Source organism: Carcharhinus amblyrhynchos, chromosome 3, assembly GCF_965287045.1.
Source record: "Carcharhinus amblyrhynchos chromosome 3, sCarAmb.v2.hapA, whole genome shotgun sequence".
Lineage (NCBI taxonomy): Eukaryota > Metazoa > Chordata > Chondrichthyes > Carcharhiniformes > Carcharhinidae > Carcharhinus > Carcharhinus amblyrhynchos.
The window spans coordinates 20,557,547-20,578,702 of record NC_137326.1 but is presented as its reverse complement, the minus strand read 5'-3'; the positions used below and the strand labels follow the sequence as shown (position 1 = coordinate 20,578,702).

The window sequence follows — 21,156 nt, the reverse complement described above, 5'->3', positions numbered from 1 at the left end:
AAACAGGCCTTCGTACAACAGCAGAGTTCTCACGAACAACCAAGAGGGGCAGCACACTGGCACAGCACTGCCTCACAGTGCCAGAAACCTGAATTTGATTCCCAGCTTAGATCACTGTCTGCATTGAGTTTGCACATTTTCCCAAGGCTGGCATGAGTTTCCTTCAGGTGCTCCAGTTTTCTCCCACATTCCAAAGATGTGCAGGTTAGGTTAATTGGCCGTGATAAATTGTACCTTAGCATCGAGGGATCAGCAGGGCTAAATACGAGGGGTTACAAGGATACGGTTTGAGTGGGATTGTAGTTGATGAAGGCTTAATAGGCCAAATGACCTCCTCCTGCACTGTAGGGTTTCGATGAGGAGCTCCAATAACAAACATTTTAGGTAGCACTGGTTGAAGGAGGAATGGCTGCTTGGATTCCAGAATAAGCCGCCTATTGTAAACAGGCAGACAACTGAGCAGCACTGCACTGGAATGTCATTCTAGCTTTTGCAGCAAGTCATGGAGTGAGACAGATGCAGATGTGAAAATTCGGACATGGAACATGAAGGAATATATTACTAGATTTTTGCTTGAAACTGGAGATTTCGTCAATGTTTTTGGAAAGTTCCTCAACGAGACTTCTTTGTCTTCAGGTTGCAAAGAGGTAACACAAGATTGTGAAATGCAAATTGTGCTTAAACTTTAGCCTCACCTTGTGTATTAAAAGACTTTTCCTTCAGCTTTAAAATGTCTTGAGCTACAGCTGCACTCCCACCTTTGAAGTCCACTTGGGGGGAATCAAAGTAATAGGGCAGGATTTTCCAACCACGCTCATTCCAACACCAGAAAATCCTGCCAGAAGTCAGCAGACCTTTGCACGATTTGCCCACTATGATTCCTATGGCAGGCCGGATAGGAAAATTCTCCCCATCATGTAGCATGCAATCTCCGTAGCAGTATACTTTGGGAGGGAAATCTATGGAGCAGAAGCATGCACTCAAAGGGAGGGAGAGATTAAAAGGATGTGGACAAATCAACATCAGTACTTAAAAGCAATGCTTTGAAAGCACAAGAATGTGTAGATCTAGCCATTAAAAAACCTAGCAAACAGCATTGTAGTTTCATAACAATGCAGTATACAAGAGTAAAAGAAGTTTTGAGGTATTAAGACCCCTGTAAACCTCGTTATAAAAGCTGTGATGTGACTGTGCCTTGAAGAAATGTATTTTAAGCATGTTTCTTTGCTGGGGATGTTTCGAGCAGTCCTTGGCATTTTGTAGGAACTGTTTTGTCTGCAGTTTGTGTCCTCTATTGTTACTGAAGCAGTATGATTGACACGCTTCTTTTAATCTGAACTAATACAGTGCTGTTTTAGTGTTCACCAGGGGTGGTAAAGCTTGTTTGGGATAATTGACAGGTCAGGTCACATGACTGGGGACAACTATGTTTTCAGAGAGCTCCAGTTCAGTTTTTCAAATGGCGTATCCTCCCATCTCTGAAGTGTGAAAGCTGCTAGGGCTAAGACTCCTTTCTTTGCTTTTCTGTCTTGTTGATATATCCTTCTCTGAAAACTGTTTGGATTGCCAGCTATTGGTGTTAAAAGCTGAAAATCTAGTATCACATGAGCATACTTTGTATTAGTGCTAACTAATTCTGGAGAAGGATGTATGCCTATGGGATATGACTTTAAATTGGAACACATAGCTAGCTGTTGAGTGTCTTGCAATTGGTAAAAGTTATACTAAATTCTTTTTGTTATATTCTAACTATCTGATAAAAGCTTCCTAGTAGGCTCACGTGAATCATACCTCAAGTGAAACACCTTACTCTCACCAATGCCAAAAATCAAATGTAAAATCTAGGGTCGTGTAGAATAGATGTTATTTGCTGAACTATTCAATGCAGTTGGAAATCCTACATTCTGTTTTTGATTTTTAAAAAATTATTCTAAAATGAAAGATTTCTTGAATAACCCATGGGCAGCACGGTGGTTAGCATTGCTGCCTCAGTGCCAGGGACCCAGGTTCAATTCCCAGCTTGGGCCCCTGTCTTTGTGGAGTCTGCATGGGTTTCCTCCAGATGCTCTGGATTCCTCCCACAGTCCAAATACATGCAGGTTAGGTGGATTGGCTATGTTAAATTGTCCCTCAGTGTCAGGGGGTTATAGAAATAGGACATGGGTGGCATTGTGGTCAGTGCAGACACAATGGGCTGAATGGCCTTCTTCTGCACTGCAGGATTCTATGAGTTCTGGTCTTCCCCATAACTCTTCACATGAAGTCCAATACACCCCTTCTGTATTTTAAAGTTTCCCTTCAGCCTTCACATTTCCAGCAATGAAAAAAACTTTCAAACCAATATATTTCAAAAGTTGAAAAAAGAGTCAAATATAGTTTTACTTTTTTTTAATTAAGTTTTTTCTCGTCTACTATGGAAATAATGTTATAATTAAATTATGTAGTTAAGTTCTGTAAAAACATACATTATATGGTTTAGGTTTAAATGCTAATACAAAGACAATCCCAGAATCAGACTGATCTAGGCATTCACAGATATCAGGTTGCTCATTCCGCTGAAGTAGGACTTTTCTCTCTCGCACATCATCTCAAAATGTAGAGGTCTTCTGCAGAAGTTGCATTCAGCAGAGGAATGGGACTTCAATTCCAATCCGACATCTTTCCATGTTATCAGCAGTTTTTCTGTTCATAAAATAGGTAATAATTATGACTTGGTTTCCAAATTATATTCTAATTTAGGCAAAACGCACCAAGAATAGCCACTATAAAAACTACTGCAAATGCACACAAAGACATACCAGATTTGCAGGTCCAGGAATTAGATTTTAAATAAACTGATACACAAAAAAATTGTTAAGCTTGTGTAATCTAAAGCTTTACTTCAGGAATACAGTGAGGTTGGTGGGCTGCCAGAGGAAGAGATGGGGAATACAGGTAAGTATTTACAACAAATATGTCCTCAGCTCCATCCAGATTGCCCCTTTAGTCCCTCATGGGGATAATAATGTAATAAAATCTTAATTTTAGATTAGGACGGACAACCACTTCAGAGGGAAATAACAAAGTGATTATGCTTGAGCCCACGACACCCAACTCCCGAGAAATTATACAATTGTAGAATCGTGCAGGTTTAGCTCCTTCAAGTAAGCTAGACTATTCAGCCAGAACGGTCCAGGGGACTGCCTGCTGAACACTGTAAAACTGCCTTTAACACCATCCTGCTCAAGTTATTTTAAATTTAGTTTGCCACTTTCTCTGTATTTCATTATATTACTGACAAGAGGTCTACTCACCTACAAAATTATTCATCATCTCGGGGGTGTGATGCGGGGTTGGGGCAATTCGCAAGAGTTCCTCACCACGTGCAACAGTGGGGTAGTTGATAGCTTGAACGTAAATGTTGTATTTACTTAGAAGTTCATCACAGATTTCAGTGTTTTTAGCTGCATTTGCGACCTAGAGACAGGATAAATGTACACAAAATATCAAAGAATGCCTTACTAGAACCGTGGAAACTATTATTTCAACTTGCATTGGTAAAAGACCATCTTTTATTGCCTCCAACTCCATTTCCAATTTTCTCACTTCCTACCACAAACAATTCACTAAATGGGGTTGAAGTTACTGATCTTTACATTTCTGCCAATGCAGCTGTAATCCTGCCCAGGCCAATTTGGAGAAAATGCTTTGGTTCATTCCCTGACCTCCCCCAAAAAGTTATACTTTTGTTTTATAAATCTATTACAGAATATGATTAAGGCAATACTGCCCAATCCAGTAATTTTGCAACATTTAGACTCCTTTTTGGCCACTTTTAAATGAGGCAACAGGAATTTCTTTTAGGAATGAGGTGGGTGGGGAGAGAGAGAAGAACAAAAAATTCAGGAGCACTGGGTTCACATGCAGATTTTAAAATTCAATACGTACTCTGATTGGGATGATGTGACTGGGACAGTGAACCACAGGAAAACCAGAATCCATGAGCAACTGACGCAGGTGTTTCACATTGCGCTGGTGTTTGCGACGCAGCGCTCGACCATCTTCACTTTTCAGGAATTGGACAGACTGCAAGGCACCAGACAGTAGCATAGGTGGCAGTGAGGTAGTGAAGATGAAGCCAGCAGCGTATGACCGCACAGTGTCTATAAGGGATGCAGTGCTGGCTATGTAGCCACCAACACAACCAAACGCTTTTCCTGCAACAAAAAAAAGTAATTTGCCACACCTCACTCAAGTAGCAGTGATGCACTTTAGCAATTGATGCCAAAACATGAAAAAAATGCTCATTAGTAAAACAATCTTCAAAATATACCCTTTACTGCACAATTCAAAACGTGCATTGACTGCCTGATGTAATTGTACTGCTAGACAAGATAATAGCTCATTTGTAGACTACCACTTTTGATCTTTCTAAATTCTCTTGTAACCATTGATCTAACATTCTGCACTGGCTTCATGACAGTTTTGATCTTGATAAGTGGCACTATTGTTTGAAGTGCAAGAAAGTGGCGTTGAGATAGGTGGCATGGCAGAGCAGACTCAAGAGGCCAAATGGACTACTCATATTTCCCATGATCCTATACGTCCACTGGATGAGAACGCTTAAACAGATTGCTTTTCTAGTGGCCTTGGTAAACCCCGAACTAGGTATCTATGGATTGCAACCAGCTGCCAATAACAACCATATGAGTTATCAGTGGTTCGTGCTCTTCCCCATCACCAACCTCCTGGCAAAATTATTCCGAGATTGCTGAATTGCAGCCATCTGCCAAAGAACAGCAGTGAATGCTTTGGATAAATAAAGCTTCAAGCTTTTAAAATTTGTTATTGTAAGCCTATAGATGGATCAGACTTTTGAAACGACTCATGGGGAATAAATGCGCAACAGGTTGAGTATTTAAGCAACCATATATTTTAACTGGTAAACTGGAGCCTAAAAAGAATCTGATACAAGACTTCAAGTTAGAAGGTTCCCATACCCCAAATGATTAAGGCTAGATTTTGTGGGCTGAAATGAGAACAAGACTTTTTTTTAAGCTAACTTTTCACAAAGCATTAAATGTAATTTTGTTTTGGAAGCGTTTTTTTAAAATCTCCCCACACTGCTTTTTACCACCATAAAATTGCAACATCCTGCATGACTAGTTTTGATAAAAATGTGCTTGAAGCTGCTGTAGAATGAAATTGAGTGCAACTGTCAAGTTAGAGCCCATACCCTTGATTTGTGATAACAGTAATAATGGCTTTTAAGTATTAGAATGAATACAAAATAACCCAAAGAATGTCCTCAACCTTCACATCAAACTCTCCAATCATATCTCCTGTTCATTTGCATCACTGAATGCTTAATAAAAACAAAAAAACTGATCAAATTTCTTTATACAGTTAATATACTTACCCAGGGTTCCGGATATTATATCCATTTTGTGCATGACCCCATCTCTATCACCTATTCCTCCACCCCTGGAGCCATAAAGGCCAACAGCATGGACTTCATCAACAAAAGTTATTGCACCATATTCATGTGCTACATCACATATTTCCTCCAAAGGACAGACTGCACCTAATAAAGGAAAACACATTTCAACAGTTATGAAATTCACTTCATTAGACTTTAACCCAAAAGTACAAATATTTAATCACAGACTTCAGAAAGGGAAAAAAAAACACAAAGCACTGCAGCAATGAATGCCAAGCCAGTATAACAAATTCTAAGACAGGGTTAAAAAAAGTCCCACAAGATGACAGTGGAAGAGAAAGTACCTAATTTATAAGCCAGGTTTAGCCATCTTAAATGGTTTGTTACCCAATTTTTTGGAAACATTTAAATGTGTATTTTTGAAAGGAGACAATTAAACAGCAAAAGGCTTAAGCAAAATCAAGTGAAGCTTGGAGTTGAGACCCAAGACAAATTAAATTATGATCCTTAATGTTTCACAAAGTCATTTTCGATCTCAATGAACAAAAGACAAAGTTCCTTCAATTGTTAATACACCTGTTTCAACTCTATATAATATCCAACTCCCCAGACTTTTGGGAACACTCTCCTCCTCTAGCTCCATTGATAAACCCTGGCATTCTTCTCCCTCTCCATCCTAGTTCAAGCTAGCACTCTTCCACATTTTCTCATCCAAATAGGCACTTAGAATCCATCCTCAGAGGCCCTATCCTTCATCTCTCCATTGCAAAACTCCACTTCTAGGCTCACCACCCTTCTATCCATTCATTGAAATCCTTTACTCCCCTCATTATCAATCCCATCGTTAGCTAATCTTCTTCTTCAGCAGTACTTTACAAGTGCAAGTGCACCCGACTTTATACTGTGGATAGGAATTTTAATAAGCACTAAGAGCTCTGACCTTCAGCAAACTGGGGCAAGGACTTGTTCTAACTGCTGCAATGTGAAACAGCACTAAGGGGCCACGGTGGGTTTTCATAAACAGCATTAGAAAGTTCAGCTGTAAAAACAGCATAGTCACAATAGCATCAAGAGTAATCAATCGGACCAATGGTTGTGCATTACTGTGACCAGAATGCAAACTACTGATCTAAGAAAAACTACGCAAAGCCTCTTTCCGCAACAAAAGTTGAGTTCAATTGTTCTCTTGGTGTTAGCAACAAATAAAGTTTCAGTTACATAAAGCATTTTAAAGGGAAATTACAATTATTGACATGCTGATAGACCACCTTTAAATCCTTTATTTTTTTAATGGTGGACATGGCCCAGACAAACCTTAAAGGTCTGATTACTACTGTTGCTTAAAAAACGTAACGCTGCAGTTTCTATCCTTCCCGCCACACATCATCTGAAACCACAACTATTCACATCCCTCAGTATCTGAAGACTTCCCAAACCTATCCCACTCATTAACTCTTGTACCCATCAAGTTTTCCCTCTAGGATCACGTGAAGACTGTGGCATTAAAAGAGTGTGTCACATGGGAGGGGGTGGAGCTTGAGAAATTTGCTTCAAACTAACCCACATCACATGCATTGTTAGGAAACATAAATATTACCAGACCAACTTGGCAAACTTTCCAATTCAGTTTTTGTTTAGCAACAGCAGTTTCCCCATCCTTTAAAATTACTTCAAAAACTTAAGTCTGCCTGCATTACATACCATCCATTGAATGGACCGTCTCAAAGGCTACAATCTTTGGAGTAGCAGGGTCTGACTTCTTCAACATCTCCCGTAGATGATTAACATCATTGTGACGGAATATAAACTTGGGAACACCACTATTCCGTATCCCTTGAATCATGGAGGCATGGTTTCCAGCATCAGAATAGATTTCACATCCTAACCATGACAACAACAACAACAACAACAACAACAACAACAACAACAAACGAAATGGTTAACATTATCAGGAAATGAACAGAATACTTGGAAATCAGTGTTTCAATACACAAACTGTAGATGCTGACAACTTAAACCGTATTTTAATATTGTCCGAAGAATGCACAAAAAATGTAATTTTTGTAAGTGAACCTCTACAGAACATTTATCATGTCAATACCACAAAAGATCCTACATGACTTATTTCAAATTGATGAAAATCAGGAAAAATTTGTCACAAAATGTAGGAGTGGGGAAAAAAACCACTTCGATCCCCCTTCCTTCCCACCTTGCCCAATTTTCCTTCTCTTGCTGGCATAAGGCTAGAGACTATGGAACCACCCTCCACAGTTATGAAGTGTAATCACTATAGGGCTTTACTGGTAGGTATCTCCACAGTTTAAAACAAAAACTGAAGGTGTTGATTTTTCACAAGAAAGTGTGTACAATGGAAAGTACTGCTGAAAAATAGGCAATCTGACTTAATTTACAGTAGACAGCAAATTAGCAATTCATACCTGGGAGCATTTTGGCCAGTGTAAAGAGGGTAGAATCATTTGCCACGAAGCATGATGAGAAGAGTAGTGCTGCATCTTTACCATGGAGATCAGCTAATTCATTCTCTAAATCAACATGAAACTTGCTGGTTCCAGATATATTCCTGGTCCCTCCAGCCCCAGCACCATGGCATCGAAGAGTATCCCTAGATATAAACAAAATGGCAATAATGGTAAACACAGCTTTTTAAAAGAAAATAGTCCGTCAAATGAGGCATGTGTGCAACTAAAAGAAAGGCAACACATTTAAACATTCCCAATTTGATATCCTGATTATCACTACTGTACTTTTGATATCTAATAATATTTGTACACATAGATTATGGCAGGGATCCAAGTCAAACATTACCTCTTTGTACAAAAACCTGGGTACTACTGAGATATAAAAGATAGTTACTTATTTGAAAATTATGCCACACTGATGGGGCTATATCAGAAAAAAAGTTAAATGCAATGAACATGGAATGGTTCAACTTCATTGAAAAAGATTCCAGGAGTAAAACCAGTACTCGGTAGGAAATAACATTGAAAGGTGCTGAAGTCTTATGGGACATGATATGGCATACTTTCAAGATAGTTTAATTCAGAAGCTCACATTATAGACCCCACAACTCGAGGGTGGCGACTCATTCCGAGGTAATCATTGCTGCACCAAACAGAAACTTCCTTCTTGACACTGACAGAATCGGAGTAGTCATCGGCCATGGGAAACACGTCCGCACGACGATTCACAGTTTTGAAGACACGATAGGTATGATCCTGCTTCTTTTCATCAATCTTTTTCTCAAAAAATCCATCATATTTGAAAGCTGAAACAGCTGCACAAGTACAGAATAAAGCTTAGAAATAAAACTAACATAACACATCCACTCAAAATATAAGTATTAAGATTTGGTGCTGCTTATTGCAGCAGCATTGTTGCACAATGGTAAACACTGCAGTCTCACAGCACCAGGGATCCGGGTTCACCTTCATCCTTTAGTGACTGTATGAAGTTTGCATATTCTCTTCATGGCTGCATGGGTTTCCTCCCACAGTCCAAAAACTAGATGGATTAGCCATGGTAAATGTGTAGGGTTACAGGATAAGGTGGAGGAGACAGCCTGAGTGGGATGCTTTGTCGGAAGGTCAGTGCATACCTTATGGGCTGAATGGCACTTTTCTACACGGCTGGGATTTGATGGAGCATTGCAGTTTTAATTTTGTGTACACTCACATTTCGGTATGTTGTCCTGAATGAGATGAGAAATTGAAGGCTTTTGCTGCGCCACACTATTCAAATTCTTCAGCAGGCCAGTTTCCTTTTGTCCATCTGCCTGTTTGACATTGGCAACAGCTGGATTAACAGAGGTCACAGCTATCTCTGTGGGAGGATAATCAATACTTCAGGTATACTACCACAAAATAAATGAATAGGAATGTGACTTTAACTATAATGCACAAAAGTCAATTCAGTAACCTCAGGCACTTGCATTCTAAGAATAACTATCATGCAAGTTGCCAGGTTGTGCAAGATTCAATCATCAAGGATCTCCCAGAGTGACATTCGGCCAGAGTGAGGGTATCGGAAATTTGGAGTGGAGTGGGAATTTGGTGCTTTGGGGGAAAGTGCTCATCTTCGGGAGGAATAGAGAGGCAGAGCTGTGAGGGAGAAAGAAATCAAACTGTACACCACAGACAGCAGGTAAGTGGTTGGCTAGCGACTGATTAAGCAGTTTTTCCTTTCTCCCCCCTCCTCCCTTACCATTGTAAGTTAACTTAAGGGTTAAGTCATGGCAGGAGATCCCAGACTAGTGCCATATTCCTTTTGAGCGATGTGGGAATTCAGAGACCTCTGGGATGATAAGAGAGATTGTGATCTTAGTAAAAAGGAAGGAGGTGGCATTGGATATGGCTCTTGGGGAATGCAAAAGCAGCAGGAAAGAGCTTAAACAGGGGCTTAGGAGGGCAAAAAGAGACCATGAAATAACCTTGGCAGACAGAATTAAGGAGAATACCAAAGAAAGGATAAGTGCACTCAAGACAGTGGGCGGAAAGTGTGTGCGAGAAGCCAGATGAGGTCCTAAACAAGTACTTTACATCAGTATTCATAAAGGAGAAGGATGTGGTGAATGGTGAGTGTAGGAGGAGGATGTTGACGTTCTAGGACATGTTGAGATAAGAACAGAGATGGTATTGGAGGTTTTAAAAAAAAACATGGATTTTAGTAAAGCCTTCAATAAGGTTCCACATGGCAGGCTGATACAGAAGGTGAAGTCATATGGGATCCAAGGCAAGCTGGTAAGATGGATACAAAACTGGCTTGGGCATAGAAAACAGAGAGTAGTAATGGACGGGTACTTTTATAACTGGAGGTCTGTGACAAATGGTGTTCTACAAGATTGGTCCTGGGGTCTCTATATATAAAAAAAATTTGGAGGAAAATGTAGATGACCTGATTACTAAATGTGCAGATGATACAAAAATTGGGGGAGTAGCAGATTGTAAAGAGGACTGTCAGAGGGTGTAAACCAGCTGGAGATGTGGGCCAAAATTTGGCAAATGGAGGTTAACCCGGACAATTGTGAGGTGATGCGATTTGGAAGGTCTATTGGAGAAGTATACAGTAAATGGTAGAAAATTTACTAAGAAATATTAACATAGAGGGATCTATGCGTGCAGATCCACAGTTCCCTGAAGATAGCAACTCAGGTGGATAGAAACATGAATAGACAAGGAATAGAGGGATACGGATCATGTAGAAGCAAGAAAATATTGGATTAGAGAGATATCTGTGCCAACAGAAACTTGGTGGACTGAAGGGTCTATTCCTGTGTTCAAGCATCTAGGTCATGTTCATAGTGAGAGGCTGATTGCTTATTTGGTGATTTTGCAGTACAGCCATTGGCTGACAAATCTGCCAACAGTGAGGGCAACTGAAAATACTGAAGGTTTACATCCTGATGACATAATCGGCATTATCTAAATTCAAGTTTGCAAGCCTTCAAAATTAAGTACACCAAAATGAAATTGTACATAAAAATCTAGATCATCCTACCTTTTCTCACAGCATGCATCTGTTGCACATCCTCTGAAAGCTCCACGCTGGCTTTTCGGACAACAGTGCTCTTACCATGGCTCATCTCGCCAGCAAGGAATGGACATTTGGATGCAACAGCCTGTCCAGCACTAGGTACCGGGTGTCCTGGGGGAAGCTGGGAAGCCGAGACACTTGGTGCTGAAGCCAAATTAGTAGGTTCTGTGGTACACAACAGAAAGCAGTCTTAAAGCAAAGTTTAAAGCTAAATCAAAAAAAAACCATTTCACATTTTTTTAAAAACTTTTGACGAAGAGTCTGATTACATTGTTAAAATTTGAACAGTAAACAAAGTTAGTGCCAATTATGGATCAAATATTGTAATGTTTCTCTATGAACAGATTTATGCTACAGCCCAAATTGAATGTTGGGGTGAGGAGGGAAGGAGGCGCAGTGTGCCAAAAAGGTTATAGAATAACTAATGGAGCTTTTAACCTAGAGTTATTAAAGTAAATATTTAAAATCAATGGATTGCAGGGTAAGTTCTACAGCAAATCAATTTCAGAAGAATTTTGCCAAGTTAATCCATTGTTAAGCCTCCCAAAAGGACTATTTAATAGTCTGAAAATCACAGGCAGGAATAATTTTGCTCCTTTCGATTGTATTCTAACTGTTTTATACCCTTTGGATGTACATAAAAGCAGTTTAATTTATCCCTACTTAAAATTATAAGGAGCTACTTACTCTCATTCACTGGTGTAGTCTCTTTGGTCTGTTGACAGTGAGCAGCAGAGGTGGCTACAGTGCGTGTTACAGGCTTGGCTCCTGCTCTCATCATCATAACGGGGCAATGTTGCGCATAATAGATCAATGACTTGCCAGCCTTCTGAAGAAAAGTCTGGGAAACACGTGAAAGGAACGGGCAGCGACGAACAACCGCCTCCATTGCAGTTCTTAATCTATAGGGAAAGAAAATAGTTTAGTATGAAGACTTTGTTGTTTAGAGAAGCAAAGATTAGTTTATTATCCTGAACAGGAAACACTGACGTCATATTTATGGATTGTAACATTGTGAACTTTTATCACAAGTAAGAAGATTACATTCCGGGTCTTCAGAAAACTATAGAAGCATGCATAATGATTTGTGGCTATGATTCACAAATTTAATCAGGATGTTAAAGTTATAGGAATGGGGAACTGAAGGGAAGAAATTAAAGTACAGGAATTACATGTGTCAACTGAATCCAGATACAGGAAAAGGTTTGACTGCTCATCACAAGGCAATTTAAATAAAGGTTGGGATTGGGAGAGGGAATCTTACTTTTAAACCTTGAAAGAGGAACGGGGGTAAACCTAAAAAGATAATAAATGAAATAGAAAAACAAAATTCAGCATTATTTCAACTAGGGCGAGGATAAATCAAAGAATGAATTAGTGAGTACTTCACATGAAAGATTTAATTTAGTCTGTCCTACTCAGGTCAGACAAGGAGATACACTGCTGGCCCAGACATTCACCAAGTGTCATGCTGCCTTCATCACATTTATCAACTGGCTCTTCGAACATATTACACCACAAAGCATTTCCACATTGAAACACACAAGAGAATAATCTAATACTATTCATTATGAACTGTGAAAATGTATAACAGTGATTAAAAACCTTTAAATCAATGTTAAAAAGACACCCAGAACCAAGTCTTCTCACCCCAAAAATTAAGGCTGGGATTCTCCAAACAAAAATTCCACGTGTTGAATTTGCATAAAAACTGGAGTAATTCCTGTTGGTTTTTCATCATGGGTTTACAAAAAGAATCTCCCACACTCTCTGCACTGCAGAGTGACTCAGGGCGAATCCTGCTAAAATTTACTGGGGGGGCCTATTCCTGCTGGACAGGCCAGCACCACAGCACTGAACAGGCCACTGCGCATGCGGCGATCTGTCAGCATCGAAGTCGACACATGCGCAGTGGCCTCTGTCTGCTAGCCTCCTGATTGCTGGCCACTAACTCCCCCCATCTCCCCACCCCTGATGGCCTTCCCTCTGCCACACAGCCTAAATGCAGAGTGGCAGCGAAATGCCCCGCCCCACCAATTGCTCCCCCAGAGGCACTGCCCCCATCAAGACCCAACACCTTACCTGGTGGGCAGTGCCCAGGTGCCAATTCCACCCCTTCCCCCAAATGCACTTGACCAGCAAGCACAGAACTGAAGTCTGATATTCAAAATAGATTTAAACGAGAGGCTGTATATACAAAAACCTAGGAGAAGCACAGAGGCCCAGAAGGCCAGTATGGATCATGTGAATCATCTGCCACTGGAGTCTCCCAGTTCACTGCTTTAAAAAAAGTGGGATGGGAGAATCTCTCCCTAAATCCTGAAATTCTTGTTTCATTTTGATATTGTGTTTTCTGAAACACAGATGCAGCAGTGGTTTTCCAAACAACAGGAACAGCTTATGCACACTAAACCACAGTGGCTTGTCTTTAATCAAGTGGCACTCTGGCTTGACAATTTTCACTTCTATGACCTTGGTTGAATACACACAAGCCATACATTCGAGCTGTTTTAACCAATGGACAGTAAGAAGTCTCACAACACCAGGTTAAAGTCCAACAGATTTATTTGGTAGCATGAGCTTTTGGAGCACTGCTCCTCCATCAGGTGAACAGCACCCCAAAAGCTACCAAACAAACCTGGTGGACTTTAACCTGGTGTTGACAGACTGCTTACTGTGCCTACCTAGTCCAATGCCAACATCTCCACATCAAAACCGAAGGGCTGATTTTAAATTCTAACTACAGATTGCAGTTTTTAAAAAAGGTTAAAGCACAACTAGTTTATTTCAACACATTGCAATCAATCCATCTTTATTGTTCAATGACACAAAAGTTCATTTCAAATCAGATTCTATTTACCAGACTAACACTGTGATATACAAATACATTAAGACGATCGAACAATCTAGAGAAAACTTAACAGCCACTCACTGCAATGTTCACAATCCAAAATGCAAAATCACAACTGATCAGCTCTCAAAAATAAACCCACCTGAACAAAGAGTTCCATTGGCAACTTAGGTACTGAACAGCAAACCCGTACCTCAAAAAACTCATGTTATTGTAGTCTCACAAACATGGGGGGGGAGGTGGGGGAAAGCTTCAAGCTTGGGTATGCAAGATACCATCTGAAATGGCCACAACCCAGAGCCTCGAAATAAAAGACTTCAATATTAGACAGCTGGTTCTGACATCCTTATCATCTCTTCGTGCACCAAGACAATGAGGCAGAGAGGTTCCACAAAGGCTTTTTGTTATATTCGAAGGGATAGACTGCTCAAAATAACCGATCAGTCTCCAAACCTCAAGTTAAGACCATTTCTTAACATACTATACAATTTAAATACGCAAGGAAAACAAAGTTAGCCATTATACGTTCTCAACCAGTTTGATCCTACACTCTATGAGCTCCTAATGTTAGTTGGTAAATTCCCTGCAGTAAAAAAAGGGAGAAAACATTCCGAGCTCTTCTTGCACCTCCTAGCAACTAATTCAAAAGATTAATTAAAAGGCAGTGCAGGAGAACATAATCCACTTATTGCCTGCAACTAAGCCATATCAGGTGATAGAAAAAAAACATACAGCAACGGAGAAATTTGATGTCCTAATTAGAACTATATGATTTGTTTTGAGAAACTTACTTTTGTCATAAGTCAGCTATAATAAAGCATGGCGTCAACTTTAGTAATGGCAACTCAGTATGAACAGCTAAAGTTTCAACTGGAGAACAGGTACAAGGTGATTAATACGAGAGCTTTCTTACCTATGTAGATGAAAAATACAGTTATTCCTAATCTGAGCAATGCTAATATTAAATCCAATGCATCTCAAAAATGGTTCAGTTAACAATTCTTTTCTAAAAGCAGTACGACTTACAACAAGCAACGTTGGATCAGAAATGGGTAAAAAAAAAGTCATTTAAAAACTTACAGATCAAAATAGCAAGTTTAGAGCACTAAACTAATAAGGCAGATTGCACAGACTTGATTTGTATTGCTTAAGTATAAAAAGACTGTAGGGTGATCTCATTGCGGTGTTTAAAAACATTAAAAGGATTTGAAAGGGTAGATTTGAGGAAACTATTTCCTGTAGTGGGGGAGGAAATGAAAAACAAGGGACAATGTTGAAATTCAAGCTAACCCATTCAAATGCACTATTTGCAAAGTGGCAAAATGTAGATCTCCTCTCTCTCCTCCCTTCCCCAGGAATTGGACTTTTCCCTGGCCCTCGAGTGTTGGCCTCTTGGGCAAACAACTAGACAAACAAACAATCTACCTTAACCAATTAGATTTGAGGATGGAAAAAAAATTAAAGTCAAATGAAAACAAGGGAAGAGGAGCGAGAGAAAAGAGAGAAGGGAAAGAATGAAAAAACAAATTACAAATCGATATTAAATCCCTCTTGACACAATTAATTAACTGTGGAATTTCACTCCTGCAATCTTAATCGCTTCCTTTTTGGGCATCCAGGGTGAAGTGGCACCGCAGGAAAATAAATCTATCACTTAAAAAGTCCTAATGTGATGAAATACTAGCCCCAATTATCTGCAGCAAGTCTCTTTTGCATTTATGCTAAGTTAAGAAACTTACTCTACTATTAGACTGAGAGGAATCCCATTTTTGTGATATCAATGGTGAAGTAGTGCAAATAGTCCAGGATTTTATGCAATTCGCAACTTGGGAGGTATCACTTCCTTAACACAAATTGCTGGCTTTTACTTTCAAAACATCAGAGACACATTAAAAAGGACAAAGTAAGGTCTGCCACCTGTGGGTTCTGTCCTCAGCGAGGCTCTGACATGTACTATGTCTGTTCAGAGCAATGCCGATGTTGGACTGGGGTAAACACAGTAAGCAGCCCTGGTGTTGAAAGACTTCTTACTATGTTCAGAACAAGCCATTGAAAATCCCCAAAATGCAGAAATTGTTTGGCAACTTTTCCCCCTAACCCTTACGCTGTCTCAAATCACACCAAATACAAATTTCAGGGCCTGTGTGCAAACGTGTTCCATTAACATGCCTTTAACGATGCTGAAGGGTCTACCCTATGTACAGGAATGGCCACCACCCCACAATGGTGGGATCAGAATTGTGTGCTCAGCCCATTAGCAAAGTGATCATCCTGGAATTCCTGACCAAGTGTGTCTGAATGACAGAGACCTAGATAGGGGTTGAGCCCTGGCCTCTATTGTGTGGGTTAGGTTGATTAGCTGTGTTAAATTACCTCTTAGTGACAGGAGGACTAGCAGGGTAAATACATGGGGTTACAGGGATAGGGCCTGGGTGGGATTGTTGTCAGTGCAGGCTCGATGGCCAAGTGGCCTCCTTCTGCACTGTAGGGATTCTATGACTCTAAAGTATGGACCATTGTAACAGTCCACAGCCAAGTGACGTGGACAATGGCCTTACAACTGTGGTGCTGTAAAATTTACCTTAAAACTTTGCAAGTTTAAAATAAAACCTGATCCAGGCATTCAAACTATTGTCAAGTTTTTTTTAAAGAAAGGATTGGAAGGAGGAGAGAAGTGGCAATTAATAAAATATAACCCAACAGATTGAGACCAATTGGAAATAAAATGGCAACTTCAGGTAATAAATTATTACAGCAGGAACAAATGTACATTCTTCATCCAATTAAACAGAAGTTTAGGTGACGCTCTCTCTCAGCCCACTGCCTCACAACCTTGTATTTGCAGGGGCACTGGTTACAATAAATGGACATGTAAAGTTTGATTTTATTAGGTGACATTCTAAGGTTTCACTGTGACATCACCTTTCTCCTACTTAAATTTAATTCTTCATTTCCTATTGGTAAGCTAATCAGAATGAACAATCACTTTTAAGCAGCGAAGCCATAGAATCATTGAATCCCTACAGTGTAGGAGACCATTCATCCCATCCAGCTTGTACTGACACTCTGTCAGAGCATTTTGTCCAGAATCTTATCAGTAATCCTACATATTTAATCCACCCAACCTGCACATCTTTGGACTATAGGAGGAAACTAGAGCACTTGAAGGAAATCCACATAGACACAGGGAAAACATGCAAACTCCACACAGACAATCACCCAAGACTGTAACCAAACCCAAGCCTCTTGCGCTGTGAGGCAGCAGTGTTAAACATAAATGTTGGTTTCATAACAGCAGTATACGTTGGAAGTTGCTTAGGAAGTGATTTAAACAAATGTACGTACACGTTAAAGTTAAATAACACAAGCCCTGGACTTTCATTATGGTTAGGAGTTTGAGAACAAGGCACTCTTTCAGCCTCATCTCAAAGCCTGCCAAAATAATACCGCATAACACAGTTTGACATAGTCAACAGTCACGTAACTTGGTTCTCCTTTAGTGAGTTAGTTTGTAAAAAAGAGACAAAAATTGCAGTCATCTGGCGTCACTTGTACTGCTTAGCACTTAGAATACGTCAAACCGCAGGGATGTTGTGTTCATCCAAAGAACAAATATACCATCGCCACATAATGTGAGAAGTAATAGGTTTCTCAAAAAGAACTCCCTATTTTTACTGGACATATAAATAACTTGTTGTTTCTGCATCTTAAATCAGATTCAATACAACAGCTAAATCCAAATCTGGTACTTCAAACTCCTCATAGAACCCCCTAGGGTCTCGGAATCACTCTTGGGAAAGGACATATCCTAAATTCTAATGGGAGAACAAAAGTCACCATTTTAAAAATATTTCTGCCAAATAATGCAGGGTTGTGTGAGCTTTAAACTTTGAGTTCAGCAGTTAGATACCAAGGTCAAACAGATTTTCTAGGGGATTTTCACAGCAACTTAATTGCAGTGTTAATGTAAGCCTACTTGTGACTAATAAATAAACTTTTAAGTTTTTAAGATTGTTTGCCAAATCCTATTACTGTAAAATTAAACAAAAAGCCTATTCAAGAGAAACATGAAAAAAATTAAAGCAAAATTTATCTTGCTTGATTGGCTGCATCTCAAAATATTCTTCAAGTTTAACCTGATAACAGGAATGAAAACAAGCTCAATCTTTGTATCCCCTAGAAGATAATGATAAGCTTGAGGAGTGAGCTGCTCTCAGGAACTCAATACTTGAAAGGCTTCCAAGAAGTGATATCCTACTATTGTTTAGACTACATTCAGACAGCCTGTTTTTCAGAAAATTTATCAATTACCCATTCTTCTCAAGTCAGTCACATTGCACGTAGACCTCAACATGTTATAAACATAAGGTTTCAACATTACAGCAAGCAGGCTTCTTTTTGCACGTCGACATCAACATGCACTATACACTTGCGAACATGTTTATAACATTGAAGTTTCAACATTATACCAAGTAGGATTTTGAAAAAAAGAAATTAGAAATATACACTCCTAACAGAATTTCTCAAGTAAACATTCTGCTGCCAGAGATCATGCAAATATGGAGGAGAAAATAGTAACTTGTCTCTATTTAGATATTTTGTGCAATTACTTCCCTGTTGGAAATATGTACGAAGAACATGAAGTTCAGACTTTCCACGTAAAGCATCTGTTCAGCGCTGTTTCAAGAACAGAGCAGTGTGATATGAAAATTTAGATGTACAGACAATTAAGTTTATTTCAATACTATATTTTCATGTAGCCCACAGGTCTGCCAGAGTTACATCTTAAGGCAATTAGAGATGTGCAATAAACACCAATTTAGCCAGCAAGGTTAGTCTATATTTCTTTATTACATTAGACTAAATATTTATGATGCAGCATTATTGCTCACAGCTCTTAACGTTAATCTGTGGCAATGGAGGAATTTAAATGGTGTAACAAATGAGAAAACACTAATGTTTTCAACTTGCAATCAATGTTAATTAATCAAGTATTTGGGACACTGGACAGATTAAAATATTAGTGTCACTTTTAAGACTTAAAAACAGTTTTAAAAAAGCACTAATAAAACATCCATTTCACAGCTGGACCAGTGAATGGTCCACAAGCAGCATTTCAAACCAGAAACTCCCCATACTTGTGAAATTTTCTTTCAATCACAAACATTATTGTAGTACTTGACAAAACATGGAAAAAACATGTGGTATTTTCCCACTCAGGATGATGGCACTTGATTTGTAAGGCAAAGCTGGTTGAAACAGTTAAACGACAGAAGAGATCAAAAAAAGTCAGAAAACACTCGAGGAGGAGGTCAGGCAATTTCTGCAGAGTGGGACCAAGCTAATGTTTCAGACTAATGCAAATTATTATTGACTCCACTTATGCTGTCTGACCAACTAAGTGTTTGTAGTATTACTTCATTCTCGCTTCTGTACTTGGCTTAGAAGATGGGTGTTTTGTTTTAAATTAAGTTTTATAATTGCGCTGTTATTTTCATGTTAGGAGAGAGATCAACTAGTCCGACAGCATCTGTGGAAAGAGAATAGAGCTTTGACCAAGGATCATCCAGGCTGGAAACGTTGGCTGTATTCTCACTCCACACATGCTGCCAGGTCTGAGATATTCCAGCATTTTCTGTTTCAGATTCCAGCATCCGCAATATTTTGCTTTTATTTACAGATGGATCAACGGCCTATGTAAACAGGAATAAATTTCCCCAGATGTGAAGCGGATGAATGAATCAAAGTCGTCACAAAATCCATGACAATTTAGTTCAGGACTGTTTCACACTGACACAGGGACAGACATTCCTGAGTTACACAATTTCAGGCAAGGACTCAACGTACAATTCAAACCAGGGCTGGAGCTTCTCAAACAAGGGGGGAGTTAGCAAAGGGCTGAGCTGGGGGTTTGATGCAAAGGGAAGCCCACCCACCCAAAACCGCTGCCCCCTGCCTTCCCTCTCCCCCTGCTGCAGCAAAGCAGCCTCCACAGCAGCAGGCGCACCACAGCCAATGTCACTGGGTAACCCGGGTAACCGGGCCCAACCCCAGGCGCCGCTCACTGTGAGCGATGAGAATAACGTTATTAAATAAAATATATAAGCAAATAGAGGCTGCCACTGCCGCCGTCTTTCTTACCGGCTTTTAATGCTACTTGGCGACTGGGTTCGGTGCAGGGAATCTGGTCGGGCCGCACTCTGCGTTAGAACGTTGAGCTGAACTTCCGCTGCCTCTGTTGTCCTGCACTGAGGACGAACTGGACGGAAGCTGCCTGGTACCGTGGCTAATAACGGAAGACCCAGCAGCCGCCAAACATCGCGAGAGCCCGGCCTCTCAACCACGCCCCCTCACTGAAACCGCGCCTCTCGTGACGTGTAGCCCGCCCCCTTATTGTAACCCCTCATGCAGCTCCGCCCCTCTCACAGCAGCTGGAGCTCAGGCGCCCTCAGGTGTATGCTTCCCTTGTCACAACCTGTCTGACTGCAACTCACTCCAAAAACTCTCACAGCACCAGGTTAAAGTCAGGATGTGAAGATGCCAGCATTGGATTAGGATGACCAAATTAAGAAGTCTCACAACACCAAGTTAAAGTCCAACTGGTTTATTTGGTAGCAAATGCTACTAGCTTTTGGAGCGTTGCTCCTTCGTCAGGTGCACTGCTCCTTTGTCACTCGCCAAATGAAGGATCAGCACTCCAAAAGCTAGTGGTGTTTGCTACCAAATAAACAAGTTAGACTTTAACCTGGTGTTGAGACTTCTTATTGTTATTTGGTAGCACCAGCTTTCAGACATTGCCCTTTCATCAATTGGCCACCTGACAAAGGAGCAGCATGGCCTATCCATCTAACCCACACATCATTGGACGCTAAGGGACAATTTAAAATGGCCAATCCACCTAAACTACATAGCTTTAGACTTTGCAAGTCATCTGATTCCAGATAAACCGATTGGACTTTAACCTGGTGTTGAGATTTCTTAGTGTCCATCCCAGTCCAATACTGGCATCTCCACATCACATTTGGTTTATTATTGTTATATGCATTGGTTTACAGTGAAAAATATAGTTTTTTTGCATGCTATACAGACAAAGCCTCCCATTCATAGTACATAAGGCAGAAGGAAGGGAGAGCGTGCAGCATGTAGTGTTACAGTCACAGGTAGGGTATAGCGAAAGATCAACTTAATGGGATATGACCAGTCAAAAGGGCGACAATGGTTAGCACTGCTGCCTCACAGCACCAAGGACTCAGGTCACTGTCTGGAGTTTACACATTCTCCCCATGTCTGTGTGGGATTCCTCCAGGCATTCTGATTTCCTCCCACTATCCAAAGG

At 40.2% G+C, this 21,156-nt stretch overlaps 1 protein-coding gene across 1 annotated transcript; it reads right to left on the bottom strand.

Moving 5' to 3' along the window:
* Nucleotides 1-2,354: 2,354 nt before the first annotated feature.
* Nucleotides 2,355-20,096, bottom strand: alas1 (aminolevulinate, delta-, synthase 1). The gene is made up of 11 exons (XM_080181914.1): nucleotides 19,962-20,096; nucleotides 11,657-11,871; nucleotides 10,934-11,134; nucleotides 9,113-9,259; nucleotides 8,492-8,714; nucleotides 7,858-8,042; nucleotides 7,121-7,300; nucleotides 5,399-5,563; nucleotides 3,928-4,196; nucleotides 3,294-3,456; nucleotides 2,355-2,682 (listed from the first exon to the last, which is right to left on the bottom strand). Exons 2-11 carry the CDS (start codon nucleotides 11,856-11,858, stop codon nucleotides 2,522-2,524), a joined length of 1,896 nt encoding a protein of 631 aa, XP_080038040.1. The 5' UTR covers nucleotides 11,859-11,871; nucleotides 19,962-20,096; the 3' UTR covers nucleotides 2,355-2,521.
* Nucleotides 20,097-21,156: the final 1,060 nt, after the last annotated feature.

Bases quoted from the DNA above. Each gene is read 5' to 3' on its own strand.
- alas1 (XM_080181914.1), bottom strand. From the start codon at position 11,858: ATGGAGGCGGTTGTTCGTCGCTGCCCGTTCCTTTCACGTGTTTCCCAG. The intron at 8,715-9,112 runs GTGAGTGTACAC...GTACTTGTGCAG, and splicing joins TCAGGACAACATACCGAAAT to CTGTTTCAGCTTTCAAATAT. The intron at 3,457-3,927 runs GTACGTATTGAA...TCCTGTCTCTAG, and splicing joins GTCACATCATCCCAATCAGA to GTCGCAAATGCAGCTAAAAA.